A 19,527-nucleotide genomic window follows, 5' to 3' on the forward strand; every position below is an offset into this window, starting at 1 on the left:
CCTCGGTCCCCGGAGGCCGGCGCTTCCCCAGCTGGCCGCCCGGTGTGCGAGGGCGGGCAGAACGCGCTCAGAAGGATGAGCGGAAAGCCGGCTTCTTCAGAGGCTGAGGCGAGCTTTCTGTTAGCCAAGGGCGAGGAAAGGAAGTGCGGCCAGTGCAAAACAGCGCCGAGCGGACCCTGACCGCGGCGGAAGCTCCGCAGAGCTGAGGCGACCCGCTGCGCTCCCAGCGCGGCCCTTCCTGCTGCCGGGCAGCGGCTCTGCTGCGCATGGCAGGAGCACCTCGGCTCTAATCCTGAGCTGCTTAAATCGGACCGTGTTCACTGACCGCCTGTGCGGTGCAGATGGGGAGCACGAGCTCAGTGTCTGTGGGCTGACACGGAAATATTTCCCTGCCTGGGAACTGATGCAGGATGTAGAGAGGAAGGATGCTGTCAGCAAACTGCATAATGAACAAACACAGCACCTGGACCCTCAGTCCTGTAACTCTTGGACCCTCGATCCTTTATAATTTGTGATGAGAGTGGCCAAGCGCAGGCTGAAACAAACTGAGGGAGGAAATCACGTTCCCTCCAGGGATTCCTTCCAATGGAAGCAGTGACTCCATTTCAGATGCAGTTCCACAAATCAGTAAGTACAGGGACTTACTATTACCAGTACTGCCACAGCAAGTGCAGTGCCCACATCTCAACACGTATCTTCAGGACTTAGCGTGCTATGGGTACTGAAGGACTGACAGGAATCAAGCTTGGGAGAAACAACTGTTGAGTTTAAGTTAGTGTTACTCAATTAGTTTGGAGGTCTTTTGTAACCTTGGTGATTCTGTGATGCATTGCTGTATGTTGCCTTGTAAAACAAGTCAAGGAAACCCTACTATCTGTCAAACCAATGCAGTTAGAAAACCTCAGCCTGAGTGTGGGCGCAGCCTGGCTACTTCACAGAGTTATAGAATGGTTGAGTGGAGGGAAGTCTGAAAGGCCATCTGGTCAGACTCCCATGCACTGTACAGGGACACCTACAGCTCCATCAGGTGCTCAGACCCCTTCAGCCTGACCTTGGGTGTCCCCAGGGATGGGGCACCCACCCCTCTCTGGGCAACCAGTGCCAGTGCCTCACTACTCTTATTGTAGAAAACTTTTTCCTTATATCCAATCTATGTCTCCCCCCTTTTAGTTTGAGACCATTTCCCCTAGTCCTATCAAAACAAACTCTGCCAAAGAGTCTGTCCCCTGTTTTCTTGTAGACCCTCACTTGATGTATTTCTGGCAAGCACTTCATGCCAGCACCACCAGGCTCCTGTCACCAGGGGCTTATGAACCACACCAGCTGGTAATGTCACCATCACTCAGCAATGTTACATGCAGACGAGTACAATGCTGCCTTTGCCCGAGGTGTGAGGCTTGATGATCAGTCCCTGAACCAAGAGCTTCTAAATACAGGTCACTGCATTTGATCAACAGCTGGTCTTAAGGGAAGGGATCAGAACACGCACAGCACAGTAATCAGGAACAGATGTTGTCTAAAAGACATACCCCAGTTCAAGCAGGAATTAATTAAGCAAAGTCTTACAAGCCATGTTATAAGGAAAACAGATGAAAAGATCACAGGAGCCCCTCTGCTTTTTTATTAAAAGAAAAAACAACAAAACACAACAATTTAGAACAACTGACCGCATTTTGGCTACAAATAGTCCAGGGAGATAAGGCTTGCTTTTGGATGCTCCAGTTAGAGATTTACACAGATGCAAACTGCTGGCATGCAGCTTGGTGCTGGAGAAGCATCAAACCTCAGCACTGCACTCACTGGGTGATGGCTTGGCAGGGAGGCAGCAGCCGGGCTGCTTGGGGCCTGGAGGCAAAGTGCTGTGTGAAGATTTCTACCAGGGAAAAAGGAGTTCTTTGGGGCTGTAGCCTCCAACAAACACCCTGAGATCAGTCTGGATGTTCACAGTCATTTGATGCAGATGTATCTTAGCAGATACCATGTATGGGATATAACACCTCTCAGATAAGTGAGCAATATTGTAGTGTTTTATCTTGTTATGGAAAAGAATCATAGAATAGTTTGAGTTGGAGGGAACCTCTAAAGACCATCTGTCCCAACTCCCCTGCACTGAACAGGGACACCTACAGCTCCATCAGGAGCTCAGAGCCCCTCCAGCCTGACCTCAGGTATCTCCAGGGATGGGACATCCACATCTCTGGGCAACCTGTGCCAATGCCTCACTGCCCTAATTGTAAAAAGGGTATTTTCATTTCATGGTTCTGGAAGAAAGAACGATAAGTTGTAACATATCCTCTGTATGTGAGACTGAGATGTGATGTGTTTTACTTTGTGTGCTGTCTTTTAAGGAGAATGTTGTTCCTGTACACGTAGGTGTGCTGCTGCTGTGTACATCCACAACTGATGTATGTATTTGCAACCTATATTTTTGTCTGTACATCTCAGCCATGCAGGGACCTGTAGCTTTTCTTAGACAAACACTGGTCATGTGTCTTATTTTCGCTCACAAGTTCTATGCATGAGATAAAAGGCAGAAAGAGAGAAGAATGCACCGGCAACGAGTGGAACTTTGGGTCCAGCCAAGCACTGCCTACACCATGGAGGTGCTGTGTTGTTACAGGTTATAGAAACCCATGGGAAGTGAATTTGTCAGCAGGTACAGTGCTAAAGGAAAGGGTGGCATGGGAGGGGCTCTTCCCATTCCCTGAAGCCGAATATCAACTCAAATATATTTTAAGGCGTGACAGGAAAATCTGAGTACAAAACTTGCACAAGTTTATCAAAAAAACAAACACCCCAAAGTGAACTTTTGTTCTGTGTTGATATCATACATTTCCCTTTACAGTATTTGTGTAATAACAATTTGAGTAACTCATTCAAGCCCTCGTCCTACAGACTGGAGAAAACCCAAAAGGTGTTTTAATCCATATTAACAACAGAGTCCACATCTCTCTGTTTCATGCCCGGACTGGACCATGTTTGCAGTGGAGCTTCCACCCAAATCAAATGGCTTTTCATAGGAAAATTCAGCTCCTTCACAAGGGAATGTCTCATTTTCTTGCCAACACATCATGAAACTTAAAGGCGTTTTAATCACAGGAACAGTTTTTCTGCTGCTGGTGACTCATTGCTTGGTGCTCAGCACTTAGAGCCTCACTTTGGCAGAAGTGTGTTGTCCTGTGAGGGCGGTGTGGTTAATTTGGTTGTGGACAGACTGATTGCAGGGACTGCATTCAAATTGTGTTACATATTATGAAGGGAACTTGAAGGGAGCTTATCAGCAGGACTGACTTAACATGGTTTAACAGTGATAGGACAAGGGGAAATGGCTTTAAACTGAAAGAGGGGAGATACAGGTTAGATGTTAGGACGGAAATCTTCACTTAGAGGGCGGTGAGGCCCGGGCACTGCTGCCCAGAGCTGTGGGTACCCCATCCCTGGGGGTGCTTGAGGCCAGGCTGGGTGGGCTCTGGGCAGCTGAGCTGGGGGGCACCCAACACACAGCTGGGGGTTGGGGCTCGGTGATCTTTAAGGTCCCCTCCAACCCAAGCCATGCTATGATTGTATGATTACACACAAACTCAACCCTTAGTTAACACTGGCACAGTATCAAAGCCCAGACAAACTAAATTGTCGAAACGAATGAAAAGAAGAGCGGAAAAGCATCCAAATAATCTCTTCTTATTCCCCCGGTGCTCTCATGACAACGAGCCAAAGGTGAGGGGCGAAAAATGTGCTCTGAACGTGGGGTCCGTCGGCCTTCGCCAGACAGGGCGGGCAGTCGGATACCCGGGGGCTGCGGGCGGTGATGCTGCGGGCTGCGGACGGCCGGACTACGAGTCCCAGCGTGCCCGGCAGGGCCGGGGCCGCGCTGCGCAGCCGCCGCGCCGGGCACCCACCTGCCGCCGCCGGGCTCGGGGCGCGGAGGGGCGCAGGCGGCGGCGCGGCGGGGTAAGGCGGCGGCGGGCGGCGGCTCGGCGCGGTGCGGGGTGGGGCGGTGCGGGTGCGGGTGCGGTGCGAGGTGGGGCGGAGCGGGGCGGGCGGCGGAGCATCCCCGGTCGGGGTGCTGCTGCCCCAGTGCGGGGCCCGGGCGGTGCCGGGGCGGGGGGGGGGGGGTTGCGGAGAGCCCGGTGCGGGGCTGAGCCCCGTCCGCTCGGATTGAGTCTGTTTGGAGCCGTGGATGTTGTTTTGCTGAGCGTTTTGTGAGGTGATGCATACGTGTTTATTTCGGTGCGCTCACATCCTTTATGCCGGGCGCTAAATGATGAAGCCGAGATGAAGCAGTGCGATGAAATGAGAAGATAGGAAGGTGTTTTTTGTAAAGGAAGGTGTGCGGGGAGCACAATGTATTTGTATGGCAGGAAAGCAGCGGGAGGAAGGCGGTGCGTTACGCTCCAGTGCGGCAGAGCAGCCCGGAATAAACGTGCCAGCGCCTGGCTGAGGAACAAGATGCTCATCTGCTAACATTGCCAAGCTCTCGGTGAGCAAAATGTGTCCTCATGGTATCACGAGTACTCTTCTTGATCATCTTCTGATGATAAAATGATCGGTAGCTCCTCTGCTAGTTTAGGGTTTTTTAGTTTGATGGAAGCTTTGAGGGAATCCCTATGGCCAGCAGAAAATCTGTAGTCGACCACTGAGAGATATAAGTGAGGAGTCCAGCAATGAAAAATGAATGAAAATGGTGATTTGTGTGACTGTGCTGTTATTAGGAACAACAAACTTAGTACAACATTGCAACATCATTAGTGATGAAACAAACCCAGAAATGCAACAGTGTAAAACATCAAATAATAATTGGGACGGATCCTATTTTTCCGCCTTGAATAGCAGACTGTAAATCTATGCTTCCAAAAGCATTTGGTAGAGGAAGGCTTCGGTAAGGTATTGTGTTGTGTGTTTGATGTAAATAGATCCGGACTTTCCAATATCTCATCATACGAAAGCTTTTCTTTAGCTGATTACTCTCAGAAGTTGCCCTTGAACCTCTGTTCTGCCCGGAGGTAAGAACGTGTAATGGGAAAGAACACCTGGGACCAACTGGCCTAATATTGCAGATATCTCCCCCTGCAATCATTGTGAGGGAGATGTGAACTCAAATCCAGGGCTGTAGGGAGTTCCTGTGTATGTATTCTAATGCCATTATCATCTTTGTGGCATTATTCTGTGCTCCTTTGCTCGCTAATAGACTCTGCTGTGGTGCTGTATGCAGTATGGCTCCTAGCTGAACTTCCACAAACTACAGAGATATTTAGACTTCTACCATTAGATGAAAGGTGAATGAGGTTCTGTGAGCTATTTGCTGACCCACATTCCATGCCTGTCCTTTCTCCCATTCATCTAGCTTGGTTGGGTTTGTCTGAATTTAGCTAGCAACATCTCTCATCTTCACGATCTAAATCATTTTGTTCAAAATGGTGCACTTTGCTCTCTTGTTGCATAACTCCCCAAATTATTATTGTTTATTTCCTCTGCTTTACTACTTCTGGCAAGCAATGTTTATGCATTCCTGCTGTTACTGATCAGCTCTGGGGTTTTCTGTAGCATTCCTAAGTTACTGAATGTCCTGGCCTGATGTTTTCCATGGTTGGGTATCCTTTTGGCTGAGGCTGTGGCATTTCTGCAGGGTTTTGCATTAAGAGGGATCAGGCAGTGTCCTTTAGCCATGTGTGCTCACACGTCAGGTTATGGAAGGGAACACATCAGTGTAGCCCTGGTTTCTGTTTAACAGCAGAATTTGGTCATCTATATGTAAGGCTACACGAACCTGTAAGCTTACTTTTTAAAATCCTTCTTAATTTGGATTTTTTTCTGGGGATAATTCTTGACCCCAGCACATGCTTTGCAGAATCAAACCTGCAGAGTCTGGTAGCTATCGAACGAGGTTAAAGTCTCATCATAATGATGCCACTTTCCTCCAGGTGCTCTGCAATAGATTCTTACCCACTTGCACAGAACACTGACCAGCATCACCACTGATAGTCTCCATTGGGATCTTGAATCTTAGCCCAGTGGTGCTGGGCAGCAGCCACTCGTACAGCTCAGCAGAGAGGTGCTTCTGTGCACATCACAGCCAAAGCTCACGGAGGACTGTGAGCCTTTGGGTGGGGCTGCTGTTTCATAGTCCATCTGTATGAGAAGACTTTGCTCTGCTGGATTTCAGGCTCATGTTTTACACCACCCTTGGTTTCAGACAGTAAATATTTCATGTTTATAATTGTAGAAAAGCTAACTAATACTGTGATTTTATAAAAGAGTTATGTGAGGACAGTAAGGTGTGAAGTTACAGTGTTTTCCCATGGGTTTGTTCCAGTCAAACAGCTGCAGGGTGCAATGCCTGCTCTGTGCCATCCATTTGGCTGCTGCTGGCTGCAGCCATCGTTCAGTCCAAGCAGTGGTGCAGCCTCAGTTACCACCCTGCATGGATTTCCTAAATAAGTTCTCCAGTTCTAAAGATGCAAGAAACCTACATTCCAGTTCTGCAGGGTCACCAGTCACAGTGAACAGGAATAGAAGATGTTTGCTTTGTTATTTTTTAACCAAAGCTTTACCTCTCTAAGACCATAGCAGAGAATCTTCCTGCGAGAGACATGACAGAGGGACAGGTCTCCGTATTCTTTCCCATTTCTTACACCTGACACATCACAGGCGTGCCTGAACACCATAACAGCAATCCCACTGCTGGCAGGGACAGTTAGGTTTGTTTGGTCATTCTCTTTCTGTGGGCAGGAACTGAGCAATTTGTGGTTCGCTGGTTACGGTTGGTGGGCTATGGACTATCGTATGGTCAACGCCTAATTACTTACTATGTTTTTTGGTATGGAAACAATTCTGGTGGTTATGATCTAAAAATATAATTTCATCCAGAAATAGGTTATAAACTCATCAACCATTGTAAAGAAAACTAGTTCCTTCCCAGGACTTGCTTTCCTGTTTTGAACAGTTATGAGTAGTACTGTTAATGTTATTTTGGAAAGAATCAGAAATTATTTATCATGTAACTTTATTCTGTATTTAAGAGGGAGAAGCATTAATGTTTCATCTTCCTTTTATTGCCAATGAAAACACTCTCATGTTGTCTGAATCAAAGAGACTGCTTCTCTTTATCTTCAATAATGATGGTACAGTCATATGGATAATTTTGCAATTTACTTGATGGTTACTTACTTATAAAGGGCACGGTCGAACTCCAATTGAAATGAATTGATGCCTTGCATTTTGTTTGGTTGTCAGGCTCTCAGAAGAGGAGCTAACTGTAACGTAACCTTAAGAGTGATCAGTGGTGAGAAAGGCTCATCCAGTTATGAAATGGAGTGTCTGATCGCTGCCCAATCCTCCTGAAGGTTCAAACCTAGACTAATATTAGGACATCACAATTGTTAATTATTTACTGGTCTCTTTCTGGGACTAGAGCAGTTGCTAGGAACATAATGTGAACTAACTCTAGATTAGCCCGGGGGTTAAAAAGCATTTACATAAAGTGACATTTTCTGCCAAACAGGTTTTAATCATACAAATGGAAATGTAATGAGATAATTTGCCAAACATAAAACCAGAAACCACACATCATTTTTTAGATGAAATATATCCTTGCTAACACACTGCTAGCATTTGGTGGCAATTTGAGTAATCGGATGGGTATCTGATCTGTTGGATTGTTAATATCAGAGTAAATTAGGATGAAAGGAAAATGCTGCTTTATAGACCAGGATGTGCAAATCTAGAAAGCTGTACTTGTAGACAGTAACAGTAACTTATGGAAACAAACAAATCCCTTTTGTAGTCCTTGGTTAGGCATCTAGAACATTTGTAGTGCCTGCTTTGAGTTTGGTGTCTGCAGGTGAAAGGCACAATGCCTCAGCCGGCCAGCTCAGCCATTCACCTCCAAGTATTTCCAGGTGGGGAAAGACAGGTGTGTGAGGATTTTTTCTGCAGCAAATGAAGTTAAGGGAATTTCTAATAAAGTGTAGTCAGAAACAGATCTCAATTACTGTACAACAGCGCAGAGAACCCACTTCATTTGAAAGCTGTTTTAAATAAGAATTTTGGGGATTCTTTGCTGAAGTATGACAAATAATGGCAAACTCATCTGGGGTAGAAGAGATCTGGCAACATAAGCACTGCCCAGCCCAGCCTTGACCTCAGTGCTGCCTGGTGATGCCTCTTACTTACACCAGGATCTCCAGCTGATACCATTTTCATCACACACACAAAAAAGTCACTCTTATAATGCTTCACTGTGTAGTACCACCGTGCTTCTGTGCTGTGCTGGACCTAATACATCCTTTCTACATCTTCAGAGATTCCAGAACCTCCTAGTTCTAAACCAGAAGGAAATACTGTAACACTGTATGCATCTTCCTTTTGCTCGTGGTTGGAAAGCACACGTTGCTCTTGCTTTTTATGTTTACATACAGAAATTAAAATAACCTTAGCTGTATGTCAAGCAGCAGAGTATTTCTTAAAATATATATGTGTTAAAATGTCAGCTTTCAAGAGCTTAGCCTTATTTTTCATAGCAGTTTCTGGACAGCAGAGAGGTCATCAGCGTGGAGCTGGATTCAAGGCAGTGTTGCTGGGATGGTACAAAACAATCACCTGAATCTCACAGCATCTGCTTGTGTGGCACAAACACTGCTCTTAATCATAATGGCCCCAATCCTATTTATTTGGTCCAGTATCAGTTTAACTCGGGATTTATTCCACCCGTTCCTCACGTTTGTGCTTAGCTACTTGAGATGAAAGAAAGTGAAGAACTTTCCCGCATTTACAGATCAGTTCCTGGGCTGTTTTTCAGAATGTAAATAGCCATCACTGTCTATGTGAAGAACATTCAAAAGAGATTGTACATCAGGATTTCCTGTATAAATAACAGTTGCTGTGATTTGCAATTCTTGATCACTTTGGAGCAATTTCTTAAATTTGATTTTTAAAAAAAGATTTTTTTTACTCTATAAGATTATTTCCCATTTGGTACATCTCTGTTTAATTAATAAGTGCAGATTGCCATGCAACTTCATTCTTAGCTTGTATGCATTATCACAAACAAGGAGCTCACATCACCTGGATCACAATATTCTCTCTAGTGCTCTGGTGCATGATGGTTTTCTAGGTGTACGGCCTGTGCTACAGGAAGCCTTTGTAGCTGCTGGTCCTGGAGGCCAACTTGTTCCAAGACTTCTGCAGGACAGTGGACCACTGACATCAGACAGTAACTTAGCAGAGGACTGATTCCATCTCAGAATGAAGCAGCAGTATCAGCAGTGGAAAATGTTGGCAATACTGCAGTGTCAGCAGAACCTACAGCCTACCTACTCTACAAAACCTTTCAGTAGCACATAAGGCTTGTAATAAAAAAACTTCTTATGTAGCACAAGAAAATATAGGAGTTACCACAGCATTGACCACATACAGATGTAGTGATTTTATGCAGACAGCAATGACACCTCTTTTGTCTTTGAAAATATGTTTTGAATCCTCACACTGATAGCAAAGGGTGAAAAAGCTACCCCAGATTAATCAGAAATAAGTATTTCTTTCTTTAGAAGAAATCAAAGGCAAAATGACAGCAATGGAGCCTTTGAAGCTCACTGTGAAACATCCGTGCTCCACAAAGCTCTACAGGTAGCACAGTTAGCAGAAGCACTGCTCCATACAGCTCTGCTCTGTCCTGATGGCACAAATGGGCTTCTAGCAGCACGGCACACTTGCAGCTTAGTGATGGGTCTTTGAGCTCATGTTAAACTCTTCCTCAATACTAAAACTAAATGGAAAAACAAATGGAATTTATGCTCTTCTATTCCTTATTCTCAGAGTTCACTCTTCCCTGTAAGTTTGAACAGTCTTAGCTACGAACCCCCATTCTTCTTCCCTCAGTGTCCCTGATGCAAGGCCATGCTGAGCAGCACGGTGCCTCTGCAGCTGGATGGAACATCTCCTCCCTTTGACACCTGATCTGCCTTTGCGTGCTCCAGATAAGGGCAGCTAGCAGCTGCTGCTGGTTATGTTTGCTTTTCTTCAGTTTTCAGTATGTTTATTTCCTACAGTAACCATAACAAAGCAACCCAAGTGGATATCATCTGTAAAAAGTAAGCAGTATGTGTACACTCACAAAGTCAAACCGCACTAAGCAGCACAGACAGCATACGGCCCTGTTTACATACACAAAATTAAGAGAATGGAATCCAATTAGGAAGGTGCAGATAGCAGTCATCACATTACAGTGCCATTTCCAGGGCGTGTGAACTCAGGACTTCAGCATTTCCTTTCCAGACTGATCGATGCTGACTTGTTAGATCCATCTCGTTCCCTTGGTTCCTGATAACGTGATTGTGGCAAAAGGTTGATAGTGAGCACAGAGGCTGAACGTGAAGGCTGGCACTTCAGCAGGGCTCCTCATGTGAGTGGCAAGATCCAGGAGAGCTTTACTGCCTGCAAGGACTGTGGGCAAAGAATCCCCCTTAGCAGTTCCTTTGTTTTTTATTCAGTCACTAAAGAGTAAGATGCAGTTGTGAAAGGGAAAATATCAAGGGAATTTCTGTCATAAACACATGCATACAAGAAAAGCATCATTTCAAGCTCTTCCATGCGCTACTAACACTAACATGGGTTATCCAGTAGTGCTTCATGCCATGACAGAAGTGAGTCTGGTATGTTGAAAAGTACCTCCTGGCATGCTGCCCTTTATGACTAAGCCCTTAAATAGTTCACAAGGAAATCAGAAACATCTCCAAAACAAACCTGACTGCAGTAATTACCCATTAGTACCTGGCTTCAACTTTACAACCTTTTTCACAACAGCCCTTACAACCATGGTTTTGCTGATAGTGATAAAGCCACTGGAAGATGCTCTCCCTGGGAAGCAGTGCTGGGCCAGGCAGGGCAAGCCGTGCTGTGATCTCACCTGTTGCTTTTCCAACAGTGCCCAGCAAACCTGACCTCAGGATTATGTGTCTGTCTTTCCCAGGGTTGCGATTTAACTGTAATGAAAGAAACATTTAAACCATTAAATAGAGTTTTAAGAAGCTCTAATCCCCTCAAAGAAATGTTTTCAGCCCTGTTAATGAGTGCCGAGCTGAAATGCTGTGAGTTTAATGAGTTTATCCAAAGGAACTTTGAGAAGGCACCTGATCCCTTAGCACTGCTGTACTGCTCCTCAATTTGTTGTCATAGTTTAAAAAATATACTTCTCTTTTTAACAAAAAATGCTTTTTTAAAACATTAGCCATTGCTTTGTTATTCTTTTTTACCCAAATGTAGTTCCCACATCACATACAATAGAATTTTGATAATACAAGAATTTTTCACAGCTCCTCTATCTTTGTGAAACATCTCTTGCTGTGTAACTTCCAGAAGCAGACTCACAGTTTAACAAGGCTAATAAACAGTAGTAAAAGAATGAGGCTGTATGGGCAAAATAATGCTTTTCCTTGGAATATCGTGTTTGAGCATTTCAAGGGAAGGCTTGTGATTCCAGATTTGTCTAATTTGGAATAGTGCTAATTATTCTCTTCCGTCTCTATAGTCTGCTGTTTTCAGATAAATAGCAAAAGGAGGTGTCTTTTAATATTTAATATTTTAATAGAAAGCCTGTGAGTAGATGCAACATTTGCATGTAGATTTTGAATAAAAGAAAAGTAAAGCCCAAGTTTCCAGCTCATGTGAGGAGCAACACAACCTGCGTGGATTTTGTTGGTGTAGGACAGCTGAGGACCTGGCTGAAGGACGTTCTGGTTGAAAGATCAGCCACGTGCAGTGCCTGCTGGCTGCTTGCCCTATCAACCATAACTTAAATCTGTGCATGCAAAACTCAGCTGCCAAACCCCACCACTGGCTGTAGGTAATCCAGAGAGCTTTGTGTGGAGGTGGGGAGCAGGGCACGCTTGGGAAGGCCTGGATCCCATTTAAACTCTGCAGCTGATGCTGTGTCTGATCGTGCATTAATTCCCTGTCACTCCATCCACTCACAGCAGATTCTAGCTCTCAAATTGCGTCTGAGAAGGAAAAAAAACAGTGAATAAAAAGAGAGTTCTTAGTCATATGACAAAGTATGTGACAATGACTAATTGTTGTGCCCATGTGAATGGCAAATGATCTCTTGAGCTCCAAGTAGCACATCCCCCTGCAAGACTTATTTTGATCAGAAGTGCTACTGTTTGTAGCCAAACAGCTATTTCTGAAATAGCACTGCAAACCAGCGTAGTCTAAAGCGGCTTAGTAATCAAAATGTTGGAAAGCCAGCTGAAATGATATGGGTAAGCCTTTAGCCTTCGGCAAAGTTGAAATAAGATAAAATACCTCAAGGTGTAACATTTTGTTTCTTCTGTGTCAGGGCTGGGCTGCTTTCTTTGGCTTTCCTCTGATGCTTTTCATTCCTCTGGCCAAAAGAACAGCAGATACTGCTGTTTCTGAGCACATGAAAGAAAACAGATTTATCTCTGTGGAAGGGATAAGTTCCCGATGTTTTTTCTTACATAGGTATCATAGCTTGTCTCTGCCACTGCACCTGTGAGGCTCCCAAGTGCCATCTGGTCCCTTGCCATCCCTCGGGTAGGGCTGCACAGCCTCAGCACATCCCACTCCTGCAGCTGAGCCAGAGCATCGTGCTGCTTTGTTTTCATTAATAAACTGTAAATGTGGCTCTCAGCATGCGGGCTCTTCAGGGCTGCAGCAGCTAAACCGAGATGCTCATAATGCTTTATTGTTAACAGGGAGTGAAACCACGAGAAGCTCCGTAGTCCTGCATGGTTGGAAACTGGAGGGGAAGCAGCTGAGCAGTGCAGCAGGAGCCATGTCTCTGCCTTTCCGAAAAGAGCTGGAGAAATACAAGAATATCAATGAAGATGAAATACTCAGCAAACTCTCAGAGGATGAACTGAAGCAGCTAGAGCATGTTCTCGATGACCTTGATCCTGAGGTTAGTAGTGGGGCCAGGGGCTCACAGTTGGGAGCTGTTCATTATAAATTCTGCACACTGCAGCATTCTGTGTCTGTAGTCTGTCATGGGAGGGGCAATGCACTCGGAAGGAGGAGCAGCTCTGCTAAGGACATGCTGGTTTCATTCCTGCTGTGATGTGCTCCTTGCTTTTATAGGAGTCACCGTGCTCTTTCTTTATCTGTTAGACACAAGCTTGTCTGCAGCCTAAATCTTTAATCACATTTGCACACTGCAGTGTACTGAGGAGTGCTTTATGGCTGCTATTTCTGAGCACAGAGCAAAAACCAAACAAACAGAATGGGTGTTCGTGAAGATCACATCTTTTGAACTTCAGAAATCTGTTGTCTGTGTCATTCATCACAGATATATTTAGCAGAAGAGAGTATATTTGGGCATGATTAAGGAGAGTAAGATTCAGCAACAGAGCTGTCATTTTCTAGAGAATGAGGGTAATTTGGATACTTGAAGCAGCCTCACAACAAGTTTAAAGATCTCCGGCCTGAGTACCATAAGTCCTACAAACCTACAGTCACAAACCTTCTTTCTGGGAATTCTGGTTATTCCTACCCTTAAACCTTCCAAACCGGTGTAGGAATTTGGAAATTGGCCAGTAAACTGACAGATAAAACCCACTCACTCTGAAGACAAAAATAACTGGAAAGAAAACAACAGATAGCCTGTAGATTTATTACACGAATTTACCTGGAAATTTAAGGTTGGGCTCTACTGTTCTGACCCTCCATACTGCCACTTACCACAAATACATTGCATTTTCTGTTATTTTCAAGAATATCTAGCATCTCAGATAGAGACAGAAGATCTTAAAAAAAGCCACCATGTATTTGTAGCCAAGCTGTGCGTGTGCAGTAATTTTGCAGCACTCTGGGCACGTCTGTGCAAGCAGAGATGAAATGTCTAGTGTCTGGAGTTCACTGGTTATGCTCTGAATTTGATGGCTGTTTGCCACAGATCAGCTTTGCAGTGCATGTTCTGGCCAGCAGTGAAATGTTCCTGCGCTACTCCAAGGGCATCTTCCACACATTGGCTTTGCTGCATATTCACCACCATGTCCATGTATTGTCCATGTGGGGTTTTCTGGGCAGAGAGCTTTGTGCATCTTCCTATGTTACAGGAGGCAGAGACAATCACATGGTCATGCAGCTACATGTTTAAAGTGGGGCTTTGTGTACTTGCTTCTTGCGTGCTCTGAATAGCTGACATCCACATCATTCACCAATTACTTTCTGTGCATTCCATTAATTTCTGAAGTTCAAGAGAGATTTGTAATAGCTTAAAGAGAGTTTTGGAAAAAATGAAGGGAGAGAAAGAAAAAATTGGGAGGAGAAACAAGTAAATAGAGGGAAGAAAATGCAGAGGAAGCCTATCTACTATGTTTACTCGGGCTGTAAACTCTATGTATGTGTATGTGTAACAGAAAGTGCTCTGATTTTGCTCTGTTCTTCCATATTACGGTTGTAGATGTAGTTAATGAAGATATTAAGAGGTGTAACGAACAGGAAGACACCCTGGTTTTATTGGTTACATTTAGGTAATGTGTGTTATTGCTGTCCTCAAGGAGCACTATATGAAGAAACATGCAAATAATAATTCCACTTAAAAAAAAATAGATTGAGTAACTTGGAAGACTGTATGAACTTGCATCGTCTCCTTTACATGCCACCTTCCCTTCCACATGCCTTCACAGAACGCCTTGCTTCCAGCTGGATTTCGGCAAAAGGACCAGACAACAAAGCCTGCCACGGGGCCCTTCGACAGAGAACGCCTGCTTTCATACTTGGAGAAGCAAGCACTTGAGCACAAGGACAGGGAAGACTTTGTTCCATTTACAGGAGAGAAGAAAGGTACGGCTACCTTTCATGTCAGGGTTGAATCATGACCTACACCTGGGTGCCCAGCCCTTCTGTCAGGCTGGTCAGGACAGGGAGCTGGAGGCCACCTTGCAGGGCAAGGCTGGTGAGTCAGGCTCAGGGCTGCTGCAGGAGGTGACACGGTGGCTTTGCCCATCACACGGTGTCTGCCTCACTGCCCCATGGCTCCAGCTTCAGGGTTAGGCGTGCTGCCGGCTGGGCCTTGGCTGGAGGCGAGTGCAGGCATGGCTGGCCTCACGCTCAGCACACTGCTCCCAGGCCGTGTGAGGGTGTGTGCTGGGGGAGGTGTTCTGCAGGAAAAGAGATGCCTTCCTAAGCCAGTATGCCTGCAGTTGCTGTGTGTGATAACTCAGGGAATATGCTCCCCAAAAATAAGTATTTTTGCACTTGTTTACTAGCACATCTGGTAACGCTATTCATGCAGATAGCTTCATTGTTTCCCCTTGCCCTACAGCTACAGGGAAAAAGAGAAAAAAGGAAAACTTAATTCTAATCACCTAAACATAGGTAGGGTAACCTGAGGGCAGGAACAACCGTGTTTTAAAGCAAGCAGTGCTGTATGGCACCGTTTCCTCGTCTCCATGCAGTGGATACAAAGAGCTGCCTGCAGCCATCCCTGCATTCCAACAGGGACAGTCTGGGTCATTCCTGACCATCAGCCCCTGGTTCCAGTAGGACCTACTTAAAGAAAAGAGGGAATTTCAAGGCAGTCAAGTGCAACACTTTTCACTTTACGTGTCACTACTGAAGATACAAATGTTCCTTGCCAGGCAAGAGTGGCTGCTACTGTCATTACATTGTATTTTTGTTCTGTGGAAGAATGGTTTCAGATGAAGGAGACAGTTTACAGCTAGATCTGATCACTGCATTATTTTATCCTGCAGCATATTCATTTATCTCCTTTATCCTCCATCCGTCCCTTGAGCTCCTTGCTACTCATTGGGCTGATTCTGAGCCCTATGGAAATACAGGAATGCTGCAGGGATCCTGCAGGTAGCAAGGGATCAACCACGTTCTGTGCAGAGAGGAGAATGGTTTATTGGTGTGTAGCTTTACTGCCAAATGTTTCAATTTTCCAGTCTCCTATGCACCACTGTCCCAGAACAGGGTAAGTTACTACTCACAGGCCGCTGCATATTTGTACCAACACCTTCAGTCAGGTCTCACCTTACTGATACCTCGCTGACTTAGGGCTGAGACTTTGTCATTTTGCACTGCAATCACATTTGAAATCTCACACATAAATGCACAAAATGGTGCTGCATGGAGATACATGCACCTGCAGGACTGGCACAGCAGCTGCGTAAAACAAATCCCAGCGCCATCCGTGGCAGTGCGACTCCACACACTGCTTATTCTACTGAGTTTTCATCTGATGAGGCTAAATAAACATTGCTGCCTATCAGAATGTTTCCTATGCATCTGGATATCCAATATATGACATTACAGACTAGATTTAAGTGTTGATAGTGTTCTTCTAAAGCTCAGTGATTAGCTTGGGTTAAATAGCTTGTGTTTTGAAAATACATCCTCACAGGAAACTGAGGAAGATAGCTTGGGAAAAGCTTGTTCTTCATCTTTGCAAGTTGATGGGCTTTAAAGTGTATTTACAGTCTGGTAAATATTTATATAATTATGCTATATATATATGCCTGTTAAATCACTTTTTACACTATAGCAGCACTATAATGTAGCCATATTGTAAATAGCCACAGATATATTTTACAGCAATTCTGGTAGTTAAAAATTAAGTTCTGGAACAGTTCCAGAGTGCCTCTAGTTATGTATAAGAAGTGGGAGGTGTCAATGCCTATGTACCATTTGGCATTATTTACCACCTGAGGATGTTTGCCTGTCAGTAGGATTAGAAGATGTGAAGTATTGCTTAGTTTTTGTTACTCTTTTCTACTTTGATATTTGTCATACACTGGGAAATAATCTATTTTTCCACATTTAGGAGGTAGGATGCTTCTACCAAGTGTTAAGTGATGTTTCTACCAGTTCCTATCTTTATCATGCAAATCTGATACTGACTTGAAAATTTGGTGATGAGCTGGAAGAAGGTGGCATTTAAAATGTCCTCCTTCCAGAACAGTCTGTGATACATGGTTATTTTTTTCTCTGCCTTTTTTCTTCTGTTGTTAATGTTTTATTGGAGTGCTCTTGAACAAAAAGCAATACCAAAATGCTGCTGAAGGACAGAATTCAGTTCTGTATGTTGGTCTCTATATGCTCAACACAACCATAAGGTTTTGATTGTGCTAGAGAACAAGGCCAAACAAATTCCAAAGCTAAGGGGGATATTCAGAGTGGTTGGAGCACAGGAAGTGTTAAATACGAGCTCAAGGTGGGGGGTGGTTGTGCAGGGAATTGCCTTGGTTTTGATTATAATCATGGTTTTGAGGGACTGGAAATGCTTGGCAAAAACAGTCAAACATATGGCATGCATTAGAGCTTTGGCCCTCTGCCAGATTTCAGCCTGTTAGCTTATGACATTAATTGCTGTACAAAAAGTTTTCATGGAACAGCTCTCAAATTTCAGTGAACCCCAAGTTTTGTGCTGAGCCTGGGACAGAACGTTCCACCAGCCTGGTGGCAGTGCACCCAGGCTACCACTGAGCAGGTTTGTCAGATCGCTTTGCCCCACATCTTCTCTAATGCATGTCAGGGGTGGATGCTCTGTCAGAATGTCCCCATCCAAGTGCTTGCTCCCATGGGTGCATGCAGAAGATCGGGCAGCTTTCAGGAACTGGTGTGTAACTGCTGTTAGTCAGCCATCCCCACAAGCAGAGCTCATTTCTAATAAGCAGCAGAGGTGTAGTGCCGATTAGTGTAGCCATAGTGATTGGCAGCTTCTAAGTGTTTATCTTATGGACGTTTGGATTAGTTCCTACTTCAGACAGATGCTCTAGAAATCCCTACATGGAAGACAGTGAAGTTGCTCAGTGACCCACTGCCCTCTATGCATGTAGCTGGGATGGCCGGTGGTCACAGGAAGGTTGCTCTGAAGCCTTTTTATTGTGGAGTAAAAAATAAGATGAAGAGGGTAAGGGCTAGTGCCTCTGATTTCTCAGGCACTAGCAGTGCTATTGCTGTGTCATTACAATAAAAGGAAACGGGATTGAGACTCTGTTTAAGGTAGAGAGAAGGCCTGAGAAGTGGGAATGGTGCATTTTGTGTCGTAGGATCTGGACTGGCACTTAAGGCCTGCCCCACTGTTCTCATGGCCTTGTCCCCAATTTTTCCTACCCATCCATTTCTAGAAAGGAACATAATCCTCTGATCTGCGCTTACCTTCTTTGCTGAGAAAATGCTGCCCGCAGCTTTCTCTCACTGATGTGTGCAGCTGATCTTAGTTAAGCACTACTGTAATGCAAGCGTACGCTGTTAGCAACATTTCTGTTTCTGCTTTGTTGCGGTGGTTCTCTTACTGCATGATAGTAATGAAACATAATTGAAAGAAGTTCTATGGTGAAAGATGATCAGATACAAAAAGCTGGCCGTGCCCTTTTAGATTGCTGTTAAGGATTGCTGTTTCAGTCCTTCATCACTGTCTCTGTTTTCTGCAAGGTCTTCCGCTCTTGGCCAAACCATTTCAGACTGGATGCAATCCAGTTCTCCTCATGGAAAAACTCCAGTGGATCGGGCTATTATTATTTGTGTCTGGAAAGGGAAGGGGAAAATGCTTGTGTGTGATTAAACACCAACATTTTCAGTCGGCTGGTAAAAGGAAAAAGGAAGAATAATGGTGATTAACCAGAGAACTTTGGGGCAAACCCCTGTTTTCAGTTGCTCTGGCAGAGACCATCTATCTTGAGAGTTGTGCTGTGCCATGCAGAGTATCAGTACTCAGCCCGGTGATAATGAGAGTCATTTTCAGAAGGTCAGAGTAATAGAACAGATGCTAATGAGTTCCCAGCCTCTGTACCAGACTCTGCATAGAAATGTAAGGGTTTAGTTTAGGGACATGGTATCTTCTTTGGACTGACAAAAAAGCCCCCCCCAAATCTAACGTTTGTTTCAATTTTTGCCACCTTCTTCCTATTCTCCAAGTCTTAAATTTAAAATTGATGTTTGTGTCTTAAAGCATGAAAAAGGGGCTGTTGCTGACAGTAATTCCTGAAGCCAATGTCTTTCATTGCTTGCTTTTGGAAGACCCTGTTTTAGTTGCTCCTGACTTTGCCAAACTTCCACAGTTTACACTGAAATTTCCCATGCTGAGAGTCTGCCTCAGGCTGGATTTTTGGAAAGTGTCAGCAAAAAAGGACTCAGCTGTTTCCAAGAACAAGGTTAGGAGAAAACACATTGTTTTAGCCATCTCAAGTAAATTTTTCCAGCTGTTTTTTGTGAGCTACAATGCCTCCATGCTTTGAAGATGTGACCAGAAATGCATGCCCTTTGCAATCCCTAGGGAAACACAGTTGCATTTGGAATCTTAGTGATATTTTACTTTTGGCACCTCCAGTTTGTTCTGGTGCTCTCCACACGTGCTCCTGCATGAATACTACTTGTGTCCTCAGAGCCTCTGCCTGCCTGCACAGAGGGCACATGTGCCAGCACAGCAGCAATAAGGTGGCAGGATCACTGCATGCTGATTGAAGCCAAGGATGCTGCTGCAACTTATCTTTGCTCTGTGTATATGCACAATAGATTTAACAGCTTTGGAAAGTTGAACTTTGCAACCTTCCTTTTGCATTGTGC

At 44.7% G+C, this 19,527-nt stretch overlaps 1 protein-coding gene across 7 annotated transcripts in view; it reads left to right on the top strand.

The window, feature by feature from the left end:
• Positions 1-25: 25 nt before the first annotated feature.
• Positions 26-19,527, top strand: part of LOC116244690 (tropomodulin-2) — a 34,858-nt gene continuing 15,356 nt past the window's right edge. The window contains exons 1-4 of one of the 7 annotated variants that reach the window (XM_090148871.1): positions 3,879-3,951; positions 4,362-4,480; positions 12,711-12,916; positions 14,643-14,799. In XM_090148871.1, coding sequence (XP_090004997.1) covers positions 12,791-12,916; positions 14,643-14,799 — 283 coding nt within the window. In that variant the 5' untranslated portion in view covers positions 3,879-3,951; positions 4,362-4,480; positions 12,711-12,790. Of the gene's footprint in view, positions 628-3,596; positions 3,718-3,861; positions 3,952-4,361; positions 4,481-12,134; positions 12,255-12,607; positions 12,630-12,710; positions 12,917-14,642; positions 14,800-19,527 lie in introns of those variants that run through there. The other 6 variants (XM_090148872.1, XM_090148874.1, XM_090148873.1 and 3 more) reach the window with 6 other exon arrangements.

This window comes from Phasianus colchicus, chromosome 12 (assembly GCF_987193195.1).
Source record: "Phasianus colchicus chromosome 12, bPhaCol1.hap1.1, whole genome shotgun sequence".
NCBI lineage: Eukaryota > Metazoa > Chordata > Aves > Galliformes > Phasianidae > Phasianus > Phasianus colchicus.